Source organism: Sciurus carolinensis, chromosome 17 (assembly GCF_902686445.1).
Source record: "Sciurus carolinensis chromosome 17, mSciCar1.2, whole genome shotgun sequence".
Taxonomy (NCBI): domain Eukaryota; kingdom Metazoa; phylum Chordata; class Mammalia; order Rodentia; family Sciuridae; genus Sciurus; species Sciurus carolinensis.
Genome location: NC_062229.1, coordinates 36,791,231 through 36,816,335, shown reverse-complemented (window position 1 = coordinate 36,816,335; position 25,105 = coordinate 36,791,231). Strand labels below are relative to the sequence as shown.

Sequence of the window (25,105 nt, the reverse complement as noted above, 5' to 3'; positions counted from 1 at the left end):
AGCGCTCCGCACAGAGCGGGTTAAAAGTCACGGCCGCGGAGAGCTTGCGAGCGCCCTGTCGGTCGGCGCTCTTGCTTCCTTTTAACCGGGTTTGGCGGGGGCTGCTCGGCTGTGCTTGACCACCTCCCGATCCGTCGGCCAGGCTCAGCTCTGTGAAGCTAGCAGAGCCGCCTAGCGCCCTTCCTCGTAGACCGCACACGCGCACGAAACCGCGTCTTTCAACTGACAATGAAGCCGTAGCCGCGCAGCTCGGCTGCTTGGGGCGAATGGGCGCGAGGCCGCGAGGGGGAGGGGAGGAGGAGGAGGACCGTTGGGCCAAACCCCGCCTCAGCACGCGCCCCTATTGGTGGGCGCCACGGTTCTGGGCCCGCCCCCTAACGGACCTGTCGCTTTGTGACAGGCGGAGGGGCCAGTTCCTGTTGGGTGGGGGGCGGAGTCAGAGGTTGCCCGAGCTCCGCCCGGACTCCGGGGTGCTCCTCCTCCGGCTCTTCTCCGCTGGGCGGGCGGCGGGCGTGAGGGAGAATGTCATTGCTTCTCCGAGCTGTGGTGCCGCCTCCGTCTGCTCCTTCTCTGGCACCCTCGTCCCGTCTGCTTTCGCCGCCACCGCAGCTTCACTGGGGATACGGATGGCTAGTGGGGCGCAGGGGCCATCTGGGTTGAGAGAGCGGCGGTCGCGGCCGCTATTGAGGCGGAGACTCCCCGCCGCCGCCTCCACCCCCCCGTCCCCCGGCCTCGCGGCGCTGAGGGCGGGAGCGCGCTGAGCTCTTCCCTCCTCCTCCCTTTTCTTCCTCCTCCTCCTCCTCTTCTCCCTCCTCCTCCTCCTCCTCCGGGTCCCCGCCCAGCACCCCTCGCACCAGGCGGCGGCGGCGGCGGCCGCGGAGGAGAGCAAGACCCGCCGCCGGGGCACAACATGGCGGAGCCCTCAGCCCCGGAGAGCAAGCACAAGTCGTCCCTCAACTCGTCCCCTTGGAGCGGCCTCATGGCCCTGGGGAACAGCCGGCAGGGCCACCACGGGCCCGGGGCCCAGTTCGCGCACAAGGCGGCAGGCGGCGCGGCGCCGCCGAAACCGGCCCCCGCGGGGCTGTCCGGGGGGCTGTCGCAGCCGGCCGGCTGGCAGTCGCTGCTCTCCTTCACCATCCTCTTTCTGGCCTGGCTTGCCGGCTTCAGCTCTCGGCTCTTCGCGGTCATCCGCTTCGAGAGCATCATCCACGAGTTCGACCCGTGGTAAGTGCCCCGCTGCCCCTCCCCCGCCCGCGGCCGGGGGACGCGGGACGGCGCCTCTGCCCGCCGCGGCTCTCGGGGTCCTGTTCCTGCTCGCGTCCCGGCCGCGGCGGGCGCGGGTCCCGCAGCTGCGGGCGAAGTTTGCCCCGAGCAGCCTGAGGCGGGGCGTCGGGGTCCGGGAGCGGAAGCCTGACCCTCGACTGGGCGAGTGTGACCATAGCCGCGAGGGTGGGCTCAGCTGCTCGCAGCGCAGAGTTCCGACCCGCCGCTCCGGGAGACGGTGGGTCTCCTCCGCGGACTCGTGGTCTGCTCCTAGCGCTGCCTGCGCTCCCCGCCCGCGCCTCGCGTGTTCTTTCATATTTTGCGGGCTCGTTTTTGCTGGTTGGGGTGGGATCGGCCCGGGGTTGCCCTGTTAACGCTGGAGGTGAGTCTAGATGTGCTGGAACCCTATCTGCTCATCCTTGCAGTTTTACGCTTTTCTCCTTTCTCTTTTTGCTCTCATACGAGACGGGAAAAGGAGAGTGAAGTGTTGTAGGAAAGGAAATAATATCCCTAAAAGTGATCCGAAAGCCAGCGACTTTTATTTATTCAGCATTAGGTATTTTCAGGAGTGGCTTTTTTCAAGGCCCTATTAAGTGCACTCAGCACTTCACTGTTCCACAATCATCTCGGGTTGCTTTTTAGAGCAAGATTATTATTTTTATTATTCTGTTAGCCAAACTGTCACCTTCAGTGTGTTACGCACAGTATCCGAAAGCATTGCATTAGTTCCTTTATCGATCTCTGCAGGAAGGGTTGTGGATAAGAGAACAAACAGTGCCACAGTAATAGGAGCCTAGATTACAGTGACGAAGTTGCACATAGTATAAGGGACTACCCCAGTGTTTTAGGAAATTACTCGACTCCTAACGCTAGCTAATTCTGTATACTGTGAGTTATCTAGGCAGGAAGATTGCTTTAACTTTTTTCCCAACTTGCCCAGCCTGAGTTAAGTTTTTTCCACCTGAGAGTATGCCTTTTAAACTAATTCATCTTGTTGCCCGATCAGCCTTGAGTTCATCCTTTGAATTAGACGATTAAACTTTAGAATGTCTGTTTTATCCGAAATACATAGAGAATCTTGTTGAGAATCACGAAATATGTAGATTTAAAATGTTCTGGGAGCTTACTTGTATTATGATACTGAATTTCGGTTCTGCTTTTATGAAGAGAAAAATTCATACTGCAACATGTATTGAAAACCAGAGGGTCCCACTCATGGAGAATTCAATTTAGATAAACAGTTAATTACTTTGACATTCTGTGTGATGGTTGTAATCCCATTTTAGAGTTTTTGATTTTTTTTTTCCAACTCGTTTTCTTTTTTAAATAACCCTTATATTATTTGAAATCAAAGAAGGAAAATATTGGTGTGGATTATTTATGAGCCTAAGAATATCCGTGAAACCTTATTAGACACAGTACACTTCGGTAGTCTTAGCTTTGAAACACTTAAGCAAATTAGATAAAATGAAAATAGAACCAGAAAATGAAAACAAGTAGTATTTACTGAACAATTTGAAAAGAGAAAGTTATGTCTTTTCAGATTAAAACAGAAGTGCATGGTTGATCAAGCATGTTGGGTAACAAAAGTTGTAACTAGTATTTCCAGAGAGTGATATTTAAATATTTTCAGAGTAACATTTTTACAAAAGGAAGCCAGAGTTCTGTTTAAGAGGAACTCTGAGGCTGAAATCGTTTTGCAGAAAAATTTCACAACTGAACAATGAGATGATTTTTGTCATTTTTTCCTTATTTTGAAGGAAGATGAGAAATCTATACCATCAGCCAAAGGTCACTACTAAAAGTGAATAATGTATCATGAAAAGCCTTTTAGATTGCTTTACAAAGTGCTTAAATATTATTTTTTAAAAGAGGAATAAGAATTAAAAGTTGATTTCTTTCTCCAGTTTCAAGAATATGTCTTCAGGGCATAACCCTTTTTCATTAACATAAAAATTTGTATCACTTCTGTTTTTCTATGTGTTAACACACATTTTTGACTCATTATCCTTTAGTAAGTTTGTACCATTTGAATTTCAGTTTATATCCACTAATCACAAAGTATATACATCTTTTCAGTCTTTAAGACCTGCTTAGTTTAGATATTCTGATTACTAAGAGTTTTAATATCCATGTTTATCATATTCTTGATTAAATGTTTATGTGTTTATAATGTTAGATAATCCTTATTAGTAGTAAACAGATATATGTAATAAATGAAATGTCCCTATACCTTATTGTGATGAAGATTTGTCAGTTTGTCAATATGAATCAACTTGTAAGGTCTATTTCAGGTGTCTTAATGAGAGAACCAGGTTTCAGACCACAAAAAGACAAAAATCCAAAACCCTTGCCTGCCCACTTTGGTTTTTCTTTTCATATCTTTTAAAGATCTCAGATAGGCATGTTATTCTTTCTTCTTGTCTCATTCTTTTCATCATTCTTGTTAGGAAAAAAAAAATGTAAAGGGGGTATTGTATAGATTACCTGTTGTTTGGATTTTAAAGCAGTTTTTCTCCAAAGCTACTAATAATTCCAGCACTTTAACAGGTCTTCAGTCTTACCACTCTAGTGTTATACTAGCTTGGAGTTGCTTATCATATAGCAGTGACATAAACCTTTCATAATATTTAAATGTTCCTTTCAGACACTCTTTCTGTAAACCAGTTTATTTTGACCTGCCCACATCTTCCTCAACCCCTTTTTCCATGTCTGGTTTCATTTTTGAAGTTTTTAGTGAAAGACTTATTCTCTGTGAGTTATTTCTATAAATTTTACAGTAGTTCATAAATTTTGTGAAACTCAAAGTTAGCTACCAAAATGATTTGTTGACACAGTTATACTTGTTTTTTAACTTATCACCCAAGTTATTTTATAAATCCTAATGCATACTTATTTAATTAAAGTGCATTGCACTTTTCTAGAACTTGGCAGCATTTTTGGTTACAATTTCCTCACCTTTTCACTTTAGTAATTTGCTTCCTTCTTAGTTGAGTTGATCATGAGATATCGGTTTGTGATTGTGTTGTCTTTAGGTAAATTTAACAGCACCTAATCATCTTATTTTTATCTGGAGCAAACTGTAGTTTCTGCTTTTATTTTAACATTAATGCTTGTACATTATAATACCCAGATTCTTTCCCACAACTATTATCTTAAATTGTGGTAGCTTTTTCCATTGAAGCAATGTAAAAGATTCCTGTGTCAGGAAAGCTACCGTTTTCTCTGTCTTTACAGGTTATATAGTTGGCTCTCCAGAGCAGAGAGAATTCTCTGAACCTTAGCTTTGTCTGCAGTTATCAATAAGGCAGCAGATGCCTTTTACAGGGCTCAGAGTTTTAGTTAAGAGTCAAAAGTTGGAATGCAAATTTTTCCATAGAAACTATTGTAGAAATAGGTTATTGTTACATGTTTTCAAAGGAGTGATAAGCCTTGGAACATAAGCTGTTTTTAAGTTGGGGACTACTTCCTGTACTTTGAGGTCTCCATGTTTTTCTTCACTTTGCAGATGACAGAAAGATGCTATTGACCTTATTTCTGAAGAAGACAAAATGGGTAACAAAACAAGTTTTAGGAAAACGCCCCCAAATCTTAAAAAGTAATTTTGACTGTGGGATCATTAGCAACAGCAGTCCACCTGCACTTCAAAACAGGTATACTGTCACTGATTTCATTGTAATTTAAAATTTTTTCTAGCCTTGAGCTTCTGAGAACATTCTAAGTTACAAGAATGCATAGTTGGGGAGGGGAGTGCCTTGAGTTGTTGTTTTGGATGGTGAGATTGGACCTCCTTCCACTTTCAGTAATGCGCAACTCCCATAAGTAGTAATCATGGATTTCATGAGGCATATATTAGGTCCTGGAGTAGTTGGGATCTATCATCAAAGACCTTGGAACCTTTTCTTTAGGGTTTTTATATCTTGAGGGCTAACTTGGGTAGGACTGCATGCTCCATACTGCCATGAGTAGTTTACATAAAGACAACATTGGTTGTAGACTAAGCATTAGAAACTCAAAAGTAAGAATTACTGACACTGCCTCTGACCTAGTTTTTATAAATATGGGGATAACTTAGCAGCCTGATCTCCAGTTTTTATGTTCTCAAAAAGCGTTGAGTATACAGGAAAATGTTAAAAATTCTCTTTATTGTAATATCTTAGTATCTGTTAGTACACACATGTGCTCTCAGAAATAAAGAATGGAAAGGTTAATATTTCTGAACTACCAAATCACATTTTTTCCCTTTAGTTGGTTTGCTTTGAAAACTTAGAATTTTAGGGATCCATAATACTGCCATTAATTTGAATTATAAAACCCCCATAATTCAACAGACCTATGTATTGCTAAATGACTGTATTTTAAAAATTTTCAGACATACAGGAAAATGGAAAGATACCAACTAGATTCTTCAGTTACTATTTTACTTTGTTTTGTTATTTCTATCTGTCCATTGCTGCTTTTAAATAGTGCTTAAAGACTGGTAGTGCATTGTTTACTTCCATACGAGGAATGTTATCATTGTTCCTCAATTTCATGAAGAAAATCTCTTATTTCTGGATAGCATTTGTTTTCTGTAACACTTGAACGTAAATATGTATAAATATTGTTTCTATACCTACTATCCATCCAGGTTTTGGTTGGTAACTTAACTAAGTTCAATATAGGCTAGGACCTACAAATGTACTGTATGGGACAAATTAGTATTACTGAAAGGAGAAAGAATATAAATGATTAACTTACTACTTTGTCTTCACCTCTCTGCTTTACTTGATTCTGATGGTTGCTTTTTTGTTTTTAAATCACTTTTCTGAGAAGGCTTCTGTGTCCTCACCGTACTATACTTCTGACCATGAATAATTTCCAAGGATTCAGAAATTGATGGAAATGGCAATGTAGGGGGAGCTGGGGAGGTGGTCTCAATTGGGGTCCAAGTGTTGGGACGGGTAGTTGCTCCAGAGACTCCCATCTTTTAGGTAAATGTAGGTTAATTGGCATTTATAGGCTTGGCACTATAAATGCCTAACCACTATTAGAATTTTATGCCTTAGGAAAAATGTTTTCATATTGTCAATGAAAGACATAAACATATTTTGGAATATAACTTGTACATATGTTGGGTGAATATCTTTATGTTGTTCAAGTTTTTGCTGTTTGTAGATAAATAAATCTGAAGGATTATGATTGTTATACTAATTAAATTGACCATATCATCTGTAACCTTTTTTTTCCTTTCTGTGGAACTGGGTGTTGTAGAATAACTTATATATGTTCTGAATGATAGTAGATTAAAGTTTTTGTAGTGTCTTAGAATTTTTATCTTAGAATTGAAGACATGAGTGGGACAACTTTTATTTCCATAGACAAAATAGTCTAGTTCAGTATTCTCTACAAGGAATGAAAAATACAAGTATGCCCGACTCCAAAGTGTATGTTCTTTTTTACTGTACTCTGCCTCCAAGGCAGGCTTAAATGAAAATGTCTTCCATTTAATTTATGTTTTTTAATCAGCTATTCCGATTTAATTCTTAACATACTGGCCTATCAAAATACCTAGTCCCAATCTTTCCTCTAGCTAACTAAGCTCAATAGTTGGATGATGGTTAATTATTTTGATTGTTTTAATATAGGGGAGAGAGAAAAGTTAATGATGATTTCAAGTTTTTTAACTAGAATGACCAGGGAATTTTCAGAAACAGGACCTTTAAAGGGAGTAGCTGGATTATAGGAATAGGTGATTGAATCTAGACGAATGTTGTTTTTGTTTAGATTTATTTTGTCTGTGAAAAGTTCACTGTAATGAGATTGGAGGCATTAAGCCAGTCTAGCTAGTTAAGGGGATTATGAAGCAAATAACTTTCAGAGTAGACTTAAAATTCAATATCTTAATGGGTTTTCGAAGTATATGTTAGCTCCCTATCTTTTTGCTTTCTGCAAAAGAAGCCGAAGAATAAAGGAATGAAATACTTAAGATGTTACAGTTACAGCTTGTTAGATTATTTTCCATTTTCTTTGACCATCTACATTATTTTTGAGAGGTTGTTTGAAAATTGTTACTTGAGAAGATGAGGGGAAGTTACTTTCTGTTACCACTCACTTTGAATTGACAGTATTGGAAATGTTGACAATTCAATTTTAGATATGGGAACAAAAGGAACTTCTGTGTGAAATTTACTAATTTGGAATTGGTGATATAAAAAGTTGTGTACCTGTTGTTTGTTGCTGACCAGATTTGCCTTAAGAAGATCAGACCAAATTGACCAAATGGAGTTGGAGAAAAGGACCATGATTGGAAACTCACTTGTTAATTTTTTTTTTTTAATATATGTATTTTTTAGTTAGGTGGACACAATACCTTTATTTTCTTTTTATGTGGTGCCTAGGATCGAACCCAGGGCCTCACGATCCTAGGTGAGCGCTCTACCACTGAGCCACAACCCCAGCCCCTTACTTGTTAAATTATTATACCATCTTACTTGAGTAATCAACAGTAAAAATAAGAGTATGGAATTATTGCAAAGCAGCACTTTTGTACTCTTTGAGGTGATCTTTGAAAATGTCTTAAATGTTTATATAAGCAAGAGCAAAGAACTGTGTTCTGCAAAGGTTTTTTTTTTTTTAAAGATGAAAAAGTGATTTCAGTCTTTAAAACTTTTTTTTTAAATGTGGAACTATAACACATCCTAAAAGTATAAATAAAGTATATAGTAGAATGAACCCCAGGGTGACCATTACCCAGATCAAGATCATTGCTACTACCTCAGAGAGGCCCTGATGGATGCCTTTCCAATCCCTCACCTGCCAACTTATAGTAATTAATTAAATCCTTTTTTTTATCTCATAGGTGATAAACCTTTGTGTGTTGCTAAATAACATAGTTTAGTTTTGCCTATTTTTAAACTTTAGATAAATGAAATTGTGACTTTGGTGTTTTGCTCTTTTTGCCCAGTATTGTTTTTAAGATTCGTATTTATTAGTCAAAGAGTAGTCAAGAATATGTGGCTAATAATTTGACTAACTAGGCTTTTTTTATCCACCTCAGGAGATTGAATGCTCTTTTATAGCAGAAAATGCTTGTAAGAAAGGAAAGGGGAAGATATCCTCTTCATTTAAGATAATAAATTGTCTCAAAGCTTAACTGTTGAGATGGAGACACCTTTGTCCCTAGATAACCTTGACAACTATTTTTAAGGTGCTCTCAGTCAGTCAGCAGACACTGAGAATACAAAGATGAGGGGATGGAGGAGGAGACCTTACGGACTTTCAAGAGGCAAATGATAATTAGATAAATGCACATTACTAGTTTTAAAACTATGGCTTTTAGTGGACATGGCAGCTTTCACTTGTAGTCCCAGCTACTCAAGAGGCTGCAGTAACACATTCATTCACTAAAACCCATGAGTTCAAGACCAGTCTGGACAACACTGGGAGAACTCATCTCAAAAACAAAATAAAAACTGTGGCTGATGTATGTATGTGTATTAAAATTAAGAGAGTAGTTGCTTGGTAATTTTTGAAAGAAGGAAAGCGAACACTGAAAGAGGGAGTCTGAGCTCAAGGAATTTAGGACAACCCAAAGAACACAGTCTACTTGATGTACTGGTTTTGTAGAAGATTGTTTATCCTGGTTTGTGTGTATAATATTAATTTATGTTGATATGGAATCTCAAATATCATCTTGTGTTTCTCTGTTTTCCATGTTGCTTCTTTCTGTTGTTTTTTGGCTACCAATTTTATTCTTCTTCATTTCATTTCTTTTATTAATTCAGCATAGCCATCTTTGTCTTCAGGAAGAATGGAAAAAGTGTATTATGAAGATTCCTTCAAAAACTGTCCTCAGAGGATAAAAAATTTATAAAGAACAATAAAAGGCCATTTATCTTTATGCAGGAACTTGAAATCTGTTGGGGTATGAGAATTTTTTTGTGTGTGTTAACTAATGTTTTAGGACACTGCAAATGTGATTCCTACAAGGTTTTCTTTTAATTAGCAGTTCTTAAGTGAAGCAAACATGAAAGCTTTCTAATGCATTTGTATTTATTGGTCAATGATTTTGATCAAATTAATAGTATTGTTCTGTTGTACATAAATATATAACCCTTGCTACTTGTGAATAGATTGTTTCTTTTTTGAACAAATAATGAGCTGTCATCATAGTTAATTCTTTGTTAATTGAAGAAAAGTTTTAATCTTGGACTACCTTTCTCCAAACTCTCAATTTAGTCAGCCAGTGTTTCCACAGAATTCAAACTTAAAATTTAAACCAAATATAATAAGAAAGATATACAACAGACATGGGATGTAACTTAGTGGTAGTGCTTGCTTAGAATGCATGAGTCCCTGGGGTTCAGTCCCAAGCACCACAAAAAAGATACACATACTTATGTCCCATCACCACAAAATCCCCTGTAGTATCTGTCTTGAATTAGGTAGGCTTTATTTCGGTAAGGGTCCAACTTAATGATTTAAGCTATTTTAACACTCCTAGTATTTCTTTTTTTAAAATTTTTTTGTAGTTGTAGATGGACAGAATGCCTTTATTTTATTTGTTTATTATTATGTGGTACTAAGGATTGAACTGAGTGCCTCACATGTGGTAGGCAAGTGCTCTGCCACTGAACTACAGTCCCAGCCCCACTAATATTTCTTTTGTGTGAATTCCTCAAGTGGATATACTTTTTGGACGTGAATTAACTCTTAGGAAATGGGAAGCATTTTTCCTTGAGAGATATCAATTTGATAATGGCTTATGTGCCTTATGTGAGAGGTAACAGGTACAGGGTTTATTAATCCAGTATAAAACAGACTTACTTTGGTTAAATGTTACTCAGGACTATTCACTTAACTGAATAGACTGGACTTACTTGGAAGATTTTAACACCTATAAAGTAAAAGCACTCAAGGAGACCAAGTCATTTATTTTCCTGAATCAGTAAAGATACTGTTATAATGGATTTGAATTTTGATGCTCATTTTTCTCTGTAATAAATAATAATGACTGTTTATTGTTACTGTTGCTATAATTTATTGTAACTCCTATTATAGACAGACAAAAGATTGTTTAAAGCAAGAAAGTAATTTCTAATCTTCCTGCATTATCTTATACAGTGTTAGGAACTTAATGAATGCTCTTTGAATATTAAAACAGACCCTTTCTCCTTAATAATCATATTTTTTTCTTTTGTTCATAATGGTAATAGGTACAGTAAGTAAGTCTTCTGTGTAATACTTTGATAAATCTTGAATTAGTGTTGGCAGTAAATCATTTAGTGAGCATCATAATCTTGCTTTTTTGTTTTTTGTAATGCCACTTTCAAAAAAGTTTTTTTAGTCTTACAGAAAAAGAAAGTTGAGGAAGAAAGGAGATGATCGTGATTACAGAAGAAATTATGTGTCATTGATTACCATTAGCAATTGGGAGGTGAATAGCTAAATGAATATGTTAGAAAAAACCTTGAGGGAGGTTTTAGTTTCATGAGTATTTCCTCAAAGTACAGTTAACATGAGTTGTCTCATGTTTTCACTAGTTAAGGAACAGTGAATCAGATAATAATGAAAAGTTAATATCAAAAACCATATGGATTATAAAAGTTTCATTGTTAATTTTTGAGATAGTAAAATGGAAGAAGAGATCAATAGTTAAATTTATAAACTGACATTTTAGGAACAGTAAGAATTGAATTTATAATTGATAGTGAAGAATGTATTAAATTCTTGCATATGGTAATCTGGGTGGGGCTGGATTAATGATCCAGATTGTTTCCTGGCTCTTGAATTAACTGTAGGGTTATAGGCAATTAATATGCAAATATAGCAACGGTAGAAACTGTCATAGCTCTGGCTGTTCTCATTTAAACTTTAACATGAGGTTAAAGAATATTGAATAAAAACACTCCTTGGAAATGAAATAAATTGCTTGTCTCCATTAATTTTTTTTTCAATGAAAATAGCTTTGTCTGTGTCTAATTACTGGAAAGATCATTGAATAGAGTAGATCTTTTATGTTAAATAAACCAAGGTATAAAGTCTTTACCTTCTTTTAGTATCAATTGAACTCTAGAAAAATAACAGGTCAGCTCTTTAATTATAGTATAATTTCATATAATAATAGTAATACTATCCTATGAGTCCTAAAACTGATAGGCTGTAATGATCTCAGAAGATGTTTTTACTTGGCAATAATGTTTGATTTGGAAAAAAACAAAAAACAAATCTTTATCAGTGTGCCTTTTTTAAAAATTGTTGAGCAGTATTTGTTGAATACATCGATACTTGAAACATGGCATGTGTTCTTAATTTTCAAAATATAGTAAACTTGCTCTGTGAACTTTTAGTTTCAATCCCCAAGTCATTTTTACTCTAAGCCAGAACTAAAGAAAGCTTTTATTTTATTATGCTACATAGTTTTCTGGCATTTGAAGGAGGAACAGGATAATGAAACTATGTTAGGTAGATGAAATAAATCTTAAAACTGTGTAAAGGCCAGTCATATGTCAAAGTAGAAAAATGAGCTTGAGGAACAACTAAAATCTTTTAAAATAAAGATATTTTTTGAAGGTTGTTAAAATGAGTCAGTCACTTCATTAAAAGGGAAATCTTTTCTCCTTTTCAATTATTTTAGTTGTTAAAATAATTTATTACATTTAAATAGTGTCTAATATAAACAGTCTTTATAAAAAAGTTTTACTTTTGAAAGAAAATAAAAATTATGGATGCTTAAAATGAATTTGTATAATTTAAGTGATGTTACAGCTATTGGATATAAGTAATATTTATATAAAGCTTATCTTTTTATAAATTAAAGATATTTAAAATGAAGCTTGCATGTGAAGTGGAATGTGTACACTAACTAAATACATCTAATTATTAAACTTAAGGGTAAACTGTTGAACTTCCTACCCAACTATAGAAGTAGAACAATACCAATTTCACATCTTTCTCTGTCTCTGTTTTTTATTAGGCCTTTCCCTTTAGTTTTCCTCTTAGGTCTAGGAAACAATTTGAGTTTTAACATTTCCTTTGCTATAATTTGTGTGTGTGTGTGTGTGGTAGTAGGGATCAAATTCAGCTCCTTATGCATACTGTTGGGCAAGCAATCTACCACTGACGTATATGCCTAGTTTTCTCTTGCAATATTTTAAAAATATCCTCATATATATGTAAACAATGTATTCAACAATGTATTCTTAAGTTTTGCTCTCTTTGGAACTTCAAAAAGGAATATTTGCCTACTTTGTTGTTGTTGTTGTTGTTTTTTAAACTAAGGATTGAACCAGGAGTGCTTTAGCACTTTTTTTTTTAAAACTCCATTTATACATCTGCCGGTTGAATATTTTGGATTTCTCGTTTTTTGCTATTATGGACAATGCTGTTAGGAATATTAAAGCTGTTTTCTGATGTGTATGTGTTCATGCTACTAGGATATACACCTGGCACTGAATTGTAATTACATAATTATATTTTATATTCATATTTACATTTATAATTATACAATTATAACATTTCAGTTATTTTAAATATACACTACCCCAAAACTTAGTGATAAAACAGTAGTTTGTTATTTCATAATTCTGTGGGCTGATTGGGAAGTTATTCCACTTCATTTTTCAGCTTGGGTATTAGGATGATCATAGTCATCTGGAAGCTCAATAAAATGTAGTTATCTGGGACTAGAATGTCTGGGATGTGTGGACAGCTGAAGGGTCATCTGGAATTTGGGTCCTCAACTGGGACTTTTGGCTCTTTCACATGTCTACTTAGGTTGCCTCATAGGATATCGGTAGAGGAATGAAGTTGCCAGGCCAACTAAGGGTTAGGCTTAGAGTAGATAGAGCATCACTTCTGTAATTTATTGCACACAACAAATACAGGCCTACTTCAGTGTCAGAAGGAGATGCATATACAGGTAGGGACAGAATTGTTTAGGGACATCTTTAGAAACTACCACATTTATTATTTTTAGCTCTATTTGAGAATGTCTACTCATATCTTTTAGCCAGTTTTTTAGATTGGGTTGTTTTGTCTTTTTCCTACTGATATAGATATATCTCCTGTGATGCTTAATCTAGGTTAAATTTGTTGCAATATCTTAATTCCAGTTAGTGACTTATTGGTCCTTTGAGCAATCTTATTTTATTATCCCCATTTTACAGATGTACTGCTTTGTGTGTTTTTAAAAAAAACTTGAATCAGCTTCTGACTTTTTTGTTTTGCAAAGGTGTATAATTATGAAATACAATGCTTTTGTTAACCTACCTGACACACCCCTTCCTCCAAAAAATTGAGGCTTGGAAAAATTTACAAGTTATTTTTAATTTATTTATAGTTAATAGTGAATTATAAGATTCTGGTTAAAATATTTTATATGAGGAGATTGAGAACAGATGATGCTCGATGACTTGCCTAGAATGATGGATCTGGAACCTTACATTTAACCCCAGGTTTTTTGTAGTCTTCTCTGACATTCTCCGTCCTCAGTTTTTTTGCTTCTCAATTATTCATCTGGATTAGCCAGTCAGTATCTGCCAAAACATTTTGTACCCTTTTGTTTTAAATAGACTGGTTACTATCAGTGCTGTATCTGAGGATATGCTGGAGTTTTAAGAGTAAAAAGGTATTTGAGATTTTCTTGCCTTCCCCTACCTCCACACTTTATCATGGGAATTAAGATTCTTAAGTATTATGACCCGGATATTTTTTCAGCATTATATTAGAATTCAGAAAATCATAGTTTCATATTTAAATCCTTGCCTTTTGTACTTTAAAAAAAAATTGTAGGCATGCATTGAGTATAGTTGAGTTCCTTTAAAGCTGCAAATACCACAAAGCAATTCTGATCTCCAAAATGCAGAGATTTGAATAAAATGAAACAACTTTCTCTCATGCCTGAACAAATACAAGAAGATATAAATAAATTTGTAGATACTTTTCCCAACCCTCAAATTAGGATGATTTGTTTTGTGTATAGTTTCCAATTATTGCAGTTCTATATGTTGAAGACAGTATAGCTTACTAGTATAAAGTAGTGCTTCAGGCAGCATGACTTATTTACATGTCACTTCATATTTCTTGGATCTAAGATTAAAAGACAGAAGGTAGAAATAATAATAGTATTTCACTCATTGGAAGGATTCTTGACATATGAAATACAGAGCAAGAATATTTTCCATCAGTGGCTCTAGCCATTGCATGACCAAGGCTTTCATTGAATTTTATTTGTTCTTGCCCCAGATTGTTCCATTTTTAGGTCATAGAGAATTAAGTTATCTCTTTAAGAAGTAAACTAAGTATAAAGTACCAATGTCAGGTAGTTTGGTGGAAAATGTAAAGCCATATTCCACCACTTTGAGCATATCTTTGCCAAAACAAAGAGGGAAAAAATAAAGTCTGTTTAAAATTCAGTAAATGGGAACTAGAGGTATAGTTCAGCAGTAGAGTGCTATCTTATTAGCATGTGTGAGGCCCTGGGTTCAATTAATAATTATATTTGTAATTCTCAAAGAGGTTTTAAAATAGAGTAAACATGGTAACCCCTGTGGAGTTAATAAATGTTATTTTATAGAAATCGATAGTTTCTTTTAAAATGCTAAGGATATTAACGCTTTCATATAGTTCAATATTTTTAATTGCCCTTCCTTAATACCTTTAAAAAAGGAGAAAATTGATTTACTCCCTTTTGTTCTTTACTCTTTTGCTTGCTGATGTTTTCTGTTTGAAAAAGGAGCAATGTTTAGGGTATTTAAACTAGGTAAGTTAGATAGCTTTTGGTTTCTGTGGAATATGGAATAAACTTCATGCTCGAAGAAAGCTTAGAAATTATTTTTAGAGTTCTTGCCAAAGTATACTCTACAGACCACATATCCTAGAACTTGCAGTTCAAAATTTAAATTTGAAAAATTTTTCTTGTCACATCCCTTTATATTGATTTACGACACATATTTGTGTGTTACGGGCTGAGAAATTCTTCAATAAACTCTTAATTTCAATATAGTATTTACTGTATTTAATTTAGGAATCACCATACTAGCTTTACTTACTTAATAAATTGGTATTTGTCTTAATCTGTTTTTTGCTATTACAGAGTAGTGAGAATAGGTAATTTATGAAGAATGGATTTTTATTTCCTACATCTCTGGAGACAGGGAAGTCCAAGGTCAAAGAACCCGCATCTGGTGAAGGCCTACTTGCTACATTATTGTGGTGGAAAGTAGAAGGGCAAGAGAGCACACATGACAAAAATGTGCACTCTTGCATATACACCCACATACACACAGAATTGGTCTTGGTTTTATAATAAATCTACTCCCGTAATAATGACATTAATCCATTCATGAGGGCAGACCCTTCAGGCCTAAACACCTGTTAACACTGTTGCATTGAGGTTTAAGTTTTTAACCCATGGATTTGGGGGACACATTTAAACCATAACAGTATTCCATGCAATTCAGTTTGAGAAAGACTGATCTAGTTGCTTTATTTGATAGACAGTCGTGAAGCCTCATGTTGTTAGGTGACTTTTCCTAAGTGACAGAGCTACATTTAGGTTTTAAGTCTTTTTATTTTGTTTGAATTATTGCATTATGAACATCAAGGTCATGCATATTGTAATAGCATTTTTTTCCCAAAAGAGTATTCATTTATAACATCCCTCTTGACTTGTCTTGGTGATTGTTCTGACACTTCAAAATTTAGAGGTTTTTCAACTTGCTTGTAAGTATGCTTTACATCCGTGAAAACCAAAGACATCCAGAGAAGGCCTGTGTGTACATCACTTTTTAAAAAGTGATTGCTTTATTTTAGGTTATCTCTTGTTCTTGCTTTCCCCAAGAGAGTAATCCCTGCTCATTTTGCTTTTGATCTTATTAGTTGTCCAAACCATTTTGATTCTTTCATCATAGTAAACTGTAGGTTATTTACTATAGATGATGCCCATGATGTGATCTTATTATGGAAATCCTATTTACATGGTATATTATATTGCATAATTATATGTTGAATAAGTTAGATAATATTTATTATTTTTTGTATATTATGTAATATATACAAAAACAGAAAGGAAAAAACACATGGGCCTGGACCTTTTGTCTAGATTTTTAAAATTTTAGTCTGCAGTGGACTTAGCTGGACTAATCATTGAATAGTTTTAATTGATCAAATATGTTATTTTATATATACCTTGGATTTTTTTCCTAGGTATTTTAGTGGCATCAAAGTGGTATAAGAGCCTCTTATTTTGGTGTAATACTTTCGTTGCCAACTTCTTGTTCATTCCACTTTCTCATTAGTTTATTAAATATCTTTTATAAAGCAGAAGAGACCTTTTTCAGATGAATACTGATGAGAACTTGTAGTTGCCAGTGCCAGTTAAAGTAGAAGTTAAGAGATGAGACTAAAATAGGAATCCTGTTTTTGGATAAAATGTGCTGGGAAGAAGTTTTATTAGTGTCTTTTTGATTTGACATATGTTTAAGTGGGAAAGTACAGAGTAGCTTTAAGTAGTTTGCAAGACATTTTCAACCTTCGAAGAGCCCTTCGTTTTCTCCTGTTTTGCTCAAAAGTAGAGAAACATGTACTTTGTCTATCTGGTGTACTTACCAGCATGCTCTCTACTTGTGAAGAAACTTATGTGTATCAGTTACAAGGGTATAGGTTAGTGAAAGTAGTCTTAAGACAATTACTTATATACAATTGAGTTCATTAATAGTGGCCAGTCTGTGTAGGTCTTTTCCTTCACAGTTGACCTAGTAAAAGTGATTTAGAAAAGATCTTTTTTATGTATCACTAATAATTCCTTGAAATTTGTATTGCTTTTCTGTTATTTAAATATTTACATGACTGTCTATAAGCATACTAGGCTTGAACATATCCTCGTGTGACTTTCTATATTTTAAGTCTTAAAATTGGCTGTGTGTTATTGGTGTTATTGCCTAGATAGTGTTTATATGTATCCCTTGGTGAGATTAGATTTAGATTGTTTTAGTAGTCCTTGTAAAGTAGGTTATTTTCCCCCTCTTTGTACTTAATAATATAGTTGGCCAGCTCGGCTTGCTTATGTTTTTGATCCTGCCACTAGATGGCAGGAGTAATAAAAGGTGGATTGAAATGCCAACTCTAGCTGTCGTCCTTATCTCCTTTGTACTTTACTTTGCTTGTTCTTTATTCCCATTAATGCTGAGTTTGGGTATATATGAAGTCTTTCAATTAGTAAGACTTGGCTGTGTAAGAGAGATTTGGTACTTCTATATAGCTTGTGAAGGTCTAATACCAGGGTAAAGGAGAAGGAATAGAAAACCTTTAATCCTTAAGGTAATCATTGATATTCTAACACTTTGCTTTTCACTCTTACTGAATTTTGCCCTTTGTTAGATTTTTTCTTTAATTTTCTGATTCTGTTTTACTATATTGACATCCATAATTGATCATTTCTTTTGGTACCTCCAGTTGTTTGCCCAACATACTAGTTGGAATACATGTTAACCTGGACAGTTTTAATAGTTACATGGGTTAAAAACTTGAGCTACACTTTGCAAACAGACTCTTAGAGTGGCTATATAAATCTCTTCACAAGACATATTATTTTCACAGGAGCTTGTTTGATGATAAGCCTTTAAAGAATAGAGAGGAGGCTGGGTGTGGCAGTGCATACCTGTAATTCAGTTCAAAGTCAATCTTAGCAATTTAGCAAAGCCCTAAGAAACTCAGTGAGACCCTGTCTAGATAAAAGTGCAAAAAAGTGCTGGGGATGTGGCTCAGTTGTTAAATGTCCCTGAGTTCAGTCCCTGGTACACAGGAAACAAAAAATAATAGAGAGGTGGACAGAGGTGATGTGATACAGCTTCCATGATTATGTGACATTATTTTAAGATTTTGTCTTATGAGCAAACCTGCACCAGAGGCTCTTCTTGCTGATATTGTAAAATAAGTAGCCATATCGGCAGGGAGGTATAGAGAGCTTCTATGATGGTCTAGCTAAAAGTCATCAAGAAATTGTTGGACCCTCAGTCCTGTACCCTTCAGGAAATCAATTCTGCCAGTAACCCAGGTAGACTTGGAAGTGGATTCTCTCCCTAACTGAGCCCCCAAATGAGAACCCAACACTGTTGATACCTTGTTTACAGCCTCATGAGACCCTAAGCAGACAGTTTAGGTAAACTGTGCCTGGACTTTGGACCAATGAAACTATGATATATTATTTTCAACCATTAAGTTTGTGGTAATTTGTTATGCAAACTAAATATCCTTCACAAACATTTCTTCCCATCTCTGAATGTTACTGCCTGACTTCTACCTCATGTTATCAAGAAATATTTATCAAATATCTTATGTGACATGCACTGTGGGTACAGTGGTGTGAACTCAAATAGACATGATTCTAGTCCAGTGGGAAAGACAGACTTGAAGCAAGATTGACAAATGCTGTGAAAGGCATATGATACAATAAGGGAATATAATAGGATTTTCAGAACTTTTTCAGCTTTCTAAAACTTATGCTTCCCATATTGCTTTCTGTGATGGTTAATTTTGATTGTCAACTTGACTGGATTAAAGAATGCCTAGAAAATTGATACTGAGAATTGGGGTTATTGTTGTGACTGTCTTATGATGTGCTTCATAAGCCTTTGGAATTGGCTCATGGGAGTAGTTTGGAAAAGTTTAGAGGAGTGGTCTACAGAAAGCAGTAAATAGAGCTTAAGAGTGATTCTGATGTGGGCACAGGAGACCAATAAGAATGCAGACAGTAAAGGCCAGATTGAAGAGGTTTCAGATGGAAATGAGGACTGTGTTGGAAATTGTACAAAAGGCTATCCTTGTTACACCAGGGGCAAAGAATTTGGATACATTTTGTCGGTACTGTGATACTTTGGGAGGCTAAGTTTAAGGTGATTGTCTAGTTTATCTGGTGAATATAATTTCGAGGCAGCACAGTATTCAGGCAGTGACATGAATATTTGTCTGTTTTTTTTGCCAAGTATACAGCAAGAATCAGGAGCACCAATGAGAAGAGTAGAAAGATTTAGAAAATTTGCGGTTTGGCCAAAAAGAAGTGTGCATCAGGATGCAGCCAAGGAGGGTGCTCTTGACTAAAGAGATTAGGGCTGTTCAGAAACCACATTTGCATAGGGATGGTAGGAAAGATGCCTGGAGGGAATCAGAAATCTGCAAGTCCATAGCTGTCACTGGCTGAAGGGTTGAGTCTGTGTTTTTGGGGATTGAACCTAGTGGGGACTCCACCACTGAGGTACATCCCTAGCCCTTTTAATTTTAGCCAGTCTTACTGAGTTGCCTAGGTTGTTCTGGAACTTTGATTCTTCTGCCCACACCTGTTTAAAGAAGCAGACCCCAGAAAGCCCCACCCACCCTACACCGTCTAAGCCAACAAGGCAGAACACTTGCAGCTGCAGCCCAAGTAGGCCCACAGCTTGGTGTCATCTGCATCCATGTGATGGTGGTTTTGCAGGATATGGAATGCAATTTACAGTCATGGAGTTTTCCATCAATCTCCCAGGAAAGCCCAGGAGGAAAGGCAGTGTTGTTTGCAGATTCAGAGTACCCTGCAAACAGTTCATGGCAGGGGGATGTGTAGAGTTGTGAAAGGTACGCCAAAGCTACAGTGGCAAGAGACCCTAAGAAGATAGAGATGCCAGGAATGTGGACCATCTGCCAAGCTACAACCAAATGTGCAAAACCAGCTCAAGAGAGTGACCTTTTAGGCTGCAGCCAGTAAAGCTGTGTGGCAGGGTTGTCCCAGCCCTTGGGATCTTGCCATCTGTGTCTCAGATGACAAACATGAAAACTTAGGATTTAATGCTTGCCCTCCTGGGCTTTGCTCTTGCTTTGACCCATCTGTCCTTTCTAATCCCCTATTCTTTCCTTTTGGAATGGAAATGTTTATCCTGTGTCATTGTATCTTGAAAGTATGTAATTTGTTCTTTCGATTTTTCAGGTTCTCATAGCTGAGATTGACTTGGGTCTTCAGACTTTGTACTTGGACCTTCAAGCAGTGCCGTAAAAGTAAAGACTTAAGGGACTCTTGAGAAAGGGCTGAATGCATTTTGTATCATGAAATGGGGCTCCAGGGCAGAGTGCTATAATTTGCATTTTAGTGTCCCATAAAAGCCCATGTGTTAAAGACTTAGTCCCTGACTTGGTGCTATTAAGAGGTAATGGAAATTTAAGAGATGGGGCCTAGTGGAAGGTCTTCCAATCTTTGGGGGCATGCCCTTGAGGGTAATAGTGGATGGGATTTTACCCCTTTCTCTTTCTCTCTTGCTTTGGTGCCATGAGGTATGTTACTATGCAACACAATTACTACCATGATGCCCCTCAACACCTCACCAAAGGCCTCAAAACAATAGGTTCCACCAACCATGGACTGAAGTCATAGCCTCCTCTTTATTTTGTTGGTTAACTTAGGTATTATAGTAACAAAAAGCTAATCACTTTTTCATTTTTTAAAGCAGATTCCTGCAATCACAAAACTTGTTGGAGCTTGATATTAGCATCATGAAAATAATATGCGTACTTTTTTTTCCTTTTTTTTTATTGTAAACAAATGGGATACATGTTGTTTCTCTGTACGTGGAGTGAAGGCATACCATTTGTGTAATCATAAATTTACATAGGGTAATTTTGTTTGATTCATTCTGTTATTTTTTCCCTTCCTTCCCACCCATCCCACCCCTCTTTTCCCTCTATACAGTCCTTCCTTCCTCCATTCTTGTCCCCCTCCCTAACCCTAACAATAACCCCTCCCACCTCCCATTATGTGTCATCATCCAATTATCAGAGAGATCATTCGGCCTTTGTTTTTTTGAGATTGGCTTATTTCACTTAGCATGATATTCTCCAGTTTCATCCATTTGCCTGCAAATGCCATAATTTTATCATTCTTTATGGCTGAGTAATATTCCATTGTGTATATATATATATATATATATATATATATATATATATATATATATATACCACAGTTTTTTTTTATCCATTCATCAATTGAAGGACATCTAGGTTGGTTCCACAGTCTGGCTATTGTGAATTGAGCAGCTGTGAACATTGATGTGGCTGTATCTCTGTAGTATGCTGATTTTAAGTCCTTTGGATATAGGCCAAGGAGTGGGATAGCTGGGTCAAATGGTGGGTCCATACCAAGTTTTCTGAGGAATCTCCACACTGATTTCCAGAGTGGCTGCACTAATTTGCAGCCCCACCAGCAATGTATGAGTGTACCTTTTTCCCATATCCTCGCCAACACCTATTGTTGCTTGTATTCTTGATATTCGCCATTCTAATTGGGGTGAGATGGAATCTTAGGATGGTTTTGATTTGCATTTCTCTTATTACTAGAGATGTGGAACATTTTTTAATGTTTGTTGATTGCTTGTAGATCTTCTTCTGTGAAGTGTATTCAGTTCCTTAGCGCATTTGTCGATTGGATTATTTGCATTCTTGGTGTAGAGTTTTTTGAGTTCTTTATAGATTCTGGAGATTAGTGCTCTATCTGAAGTATGATTGGCAAAGATTTTCTCCCACTCTGTAGGCTCTTTCTTCGCATTGCTGATAGTTTCCTTTGCTGAGAGAAAGCTTTTTAGTTTGAATCTATCCCAGTTATTAATTCTTGCTTTTATTTCTTGTGCTATGGGAGTCCTGTTGAGAAAGTCTAGTCCTAAGCCGACATGTTGAAGATCTGGACCTGCTTTTTCTTCTATAATCTGCAAGGTCTCTGGTCTGACTCCGAGGTCCTTAATCCATTTTGAGTTGAGTTTTGTGCAGGGTGAGAAATATGGGTTTAGTTTCATTCTGTTGCATATGGATTTCCAATTTTCCCAGCACCATTTGTTGAAGAGGCTATCTTTTCTCCATTGCATATTTTTGGCCCCTTTGTCTAGTATGAGAAAATTGTATTTATTTGGATTTGTGTCTGTGTCCTCTATTCTGTACCATTGATCTACCTGTCTATTTTGATACCAATACCATGCTGTTTTTGTTATTATTGCTTTGTACTATAGTTGAAGTTCTGGTATTGCAATACCCCCAGCTTCATTTTTCCTGTGAAGGATTGCTTTAGCTATTCTGTGTTTCTTATTCTTCCAGATGAATTTCATGATTGCTTGCTCTATTTCTGTAAGGTATGTCATTGGGATTTTAATTGGGATTGCAGTGAATCTGTATAGCACTTTTGGTAGTATGGCCATTTTGACGATATTAATTCTGCCTATCCAAGAACATGGGAGATCTTTCCATCTTCTAAGGTTTTCTTTAATTTCTTTCTTTAGTGTTCTGTAGTTCTCATTGTAGAGGTCTTTCACCTCTTGTGTTAGATTGATTCCCAAGTATTTTATTTTTTTCGAAGCTATTGTGAATGGGGTAGTTTTCCTAATTTTTCTTTCCAAAGAGTCATCACTTATGTATAAAAATGCATTAGACTTATGAGCATTGATCTTATATTCTGCTACTTTACTGAATTGACTTATGAGTTCTAAGTTTACTGGTGGAATTTCCTGTTTCCTCGAAATATATAATCATATCATCAGCAAATAGGGATAGTTTGAGTTCTTCTTTTCCTATTCGTATCCCTTTAATTTCTTTGGTCTGTCTAATTGCTCTGGCTAGAGTTTCAAGGACAGTGTTGAATAGAAGTGGTGAAAGGGGGCATCCCTGCCTTGTTCCAGTTTTTAGGGGGAATGTTTCAGTTTTACACCATTTAGAATGATATTAGCCATGGGCTTAGCATAGATAGCCTTTACAATGTTAAGGAATGTTCCTACTATCCCTATTTTTTCTAGTGTTTTGAGCATGAAGGGGTGCTGTATTTTATCAAATGCTTTTTCTGCATCTATTGAAATAATCATGTGATTCTTAACTTTAAGTCTGTTGATATGGTGAATTACATTAATTGATTTCCTGATGTTGAACCAACCTTGCATCCCTGGGATGAAACCCACTTGATCATGGTGCATTATCTTTTTAATACGTTTTTGTATGCAATTTGCTAAAATTTTGTTGAGAATTTTTGCATCAATGTTCATTAAGGGTATTGGTCTGAAATTTTCTTTCGTTGATGTGTCTCTGTCTGGTTTAGGTATCAGGGTGATATTGGCTTCATGTAATGAGTTTGGGAGGGTTCCCTCCTCTTCTGTTTCATGGAATACTTTGAGAAGTAATGGAATAAGCTCTTCTTTAAAGATTTTGTAGAACTCGGCTGAGAACCCATCTGGTCCTGGACTTTTCTTTGTTGGTAGGCTTTTGATGACTTCTTCTATTTCATTACTTGAAATTGGTCTATTTAAATTGTGTATGTCCTCCTCGTTCAGTTTAGTCAATTCATATGTCTCTAGAAACCTGTTGATGTCTTTGAAATTTTCTATTTTGTTGGAGTATAGATTTTCAAAATAGCTTCTAATTATGTTTTGTATTTCAGTCGTGTCTGTTGTGATATTTCCTTGTTCATTCCGAATTTTAATAATTTGGATTTTCTCTCTTCTTCTCTTTGTTAGTGTGGCTAAGGGCTTAATTTTGTTTATTTTTTCAAGGAACCAACTATTTATTTTGTCAATTTTTTGAACTATTTCTTTTGTTTCAATTTCATTGATTTCAGCTCTGGTTTTAACTATTTCCTGTCTTCTACTGCTTTTGGTGGTGGTCTGTTCTTTTTCTAGGGCTTTGAGCTGTAGTGTTAGGTCGTTTATTTGTTGATTTTTTTTCTTCTTTTATTGAATGCGCTCCATGAAATAAATTTTCCTGTAAGTACTGCTTTCATAGTGTCCCAGAGATTTTGATATGTTTCTTTGTTCTCATTTACCTCTAAGAATTTTTTAATTTCCTTCCTGATATCTTCCGTTATCCATTCATCATATAATAACATATTGTTTAATCTCCAGGTGTTGGAGTAGTTTGTTTTTTACTCTTTCATTTATTTCTAATTTCAATCCATTATGATCTGATAGAATACAAGGTAGTGTCTCTATCTTCTTGTATTTGCTGACATTAGCTTTGTGGCATAATATATGGTCTGTTTTAGAGAAGGATCCAGGTACTGCTGAGAAGAACATGTATTCGTTCTTTGTTGGATGGTATATTCTATAAATGTCCATTAAGTCAACTTATCGATTGTGTTAAGATCTATGGTTTCTTTGTTCAATTTTTGTTTGGAAGATCTGTCCAGTGGTTAGGGAGACATGTTAAAATCACCTAGTATTATTGTGTTATGGTCTATTTGGTTTCTGAAATTGAGAAGGATTTGTTTGACATACATGGATGAGCCACTGTTTGGGGCATAGATATTTATGATTGTTATGTCTTGCTGATTTATGCTTCCCTTAAGTAGTATGAAATGTCCTTCTTTATCCCTTCCGACTAACTTTGTCTTGAAGTCCACATTATCTGAAATGAGAATGGATACCCCAGCTTTTTTGCTGAGTCCATGTGCATGGTATGTTTTTCCCCATCCTTTCACCTTTAGTCTATGGGTTTCTTTTTCTATGAGATGAGTCTCTTGCAGGCAGCATATTGTTGGATCTTTCTTTTTAATCCAATCTGCCAGTCTATATCTTTTGATTGATGAATTCAGGCCATTAATATTCAGGGTTATTATTGAGATAGGATTTATATTCCTGGTCATTTGGCTCTTTTTTGTTTTTTTAGACACGACTTGGTTTCTCCTTTATTTGACAATTCCTTTAGGATAGTTCCTCCCTTTGCTGATTTGCATCGTTGTTTTTCATTTCTTCCTCATGGAATATTGTGCTGCAAATGTTCTGTAATGCTGGCTTTCTTTTTGTAAATTCTTTTCGCTTTTGTTTATCATGGAAGGATTTTATTTCATTGTCATCTGAAGTTAAGTTTTGCT

At 36.6% G+C, this 25,105-nt stretch overlaps 1 protein-coding gene across 1 annotated transcript in view; it reads left to right on the top strand.

The window, feature by feature from the left end:
* The first annotated feature begins 584 nt into the window (after positions 1-584).
* Positions 585-25,105, top strand: part of Stt3b (STT3 oligosaccharyltransferase complex catalytic subunit B) — a 110,764-nt gene continuing 86,243 nt past the window's right edge. Inside the window, exon 1 of the mRNA XM_047530602.1 lies at positions 585-1,224. Within this exon, the coding sequence (XP_047386558.1) occupies positions 911-1,224 (314 nt within the window). The 5' untranslated portion in view covers positions 585-910. The remainder of the gene's footprint in view (positions 1,225-25,105) is intronic.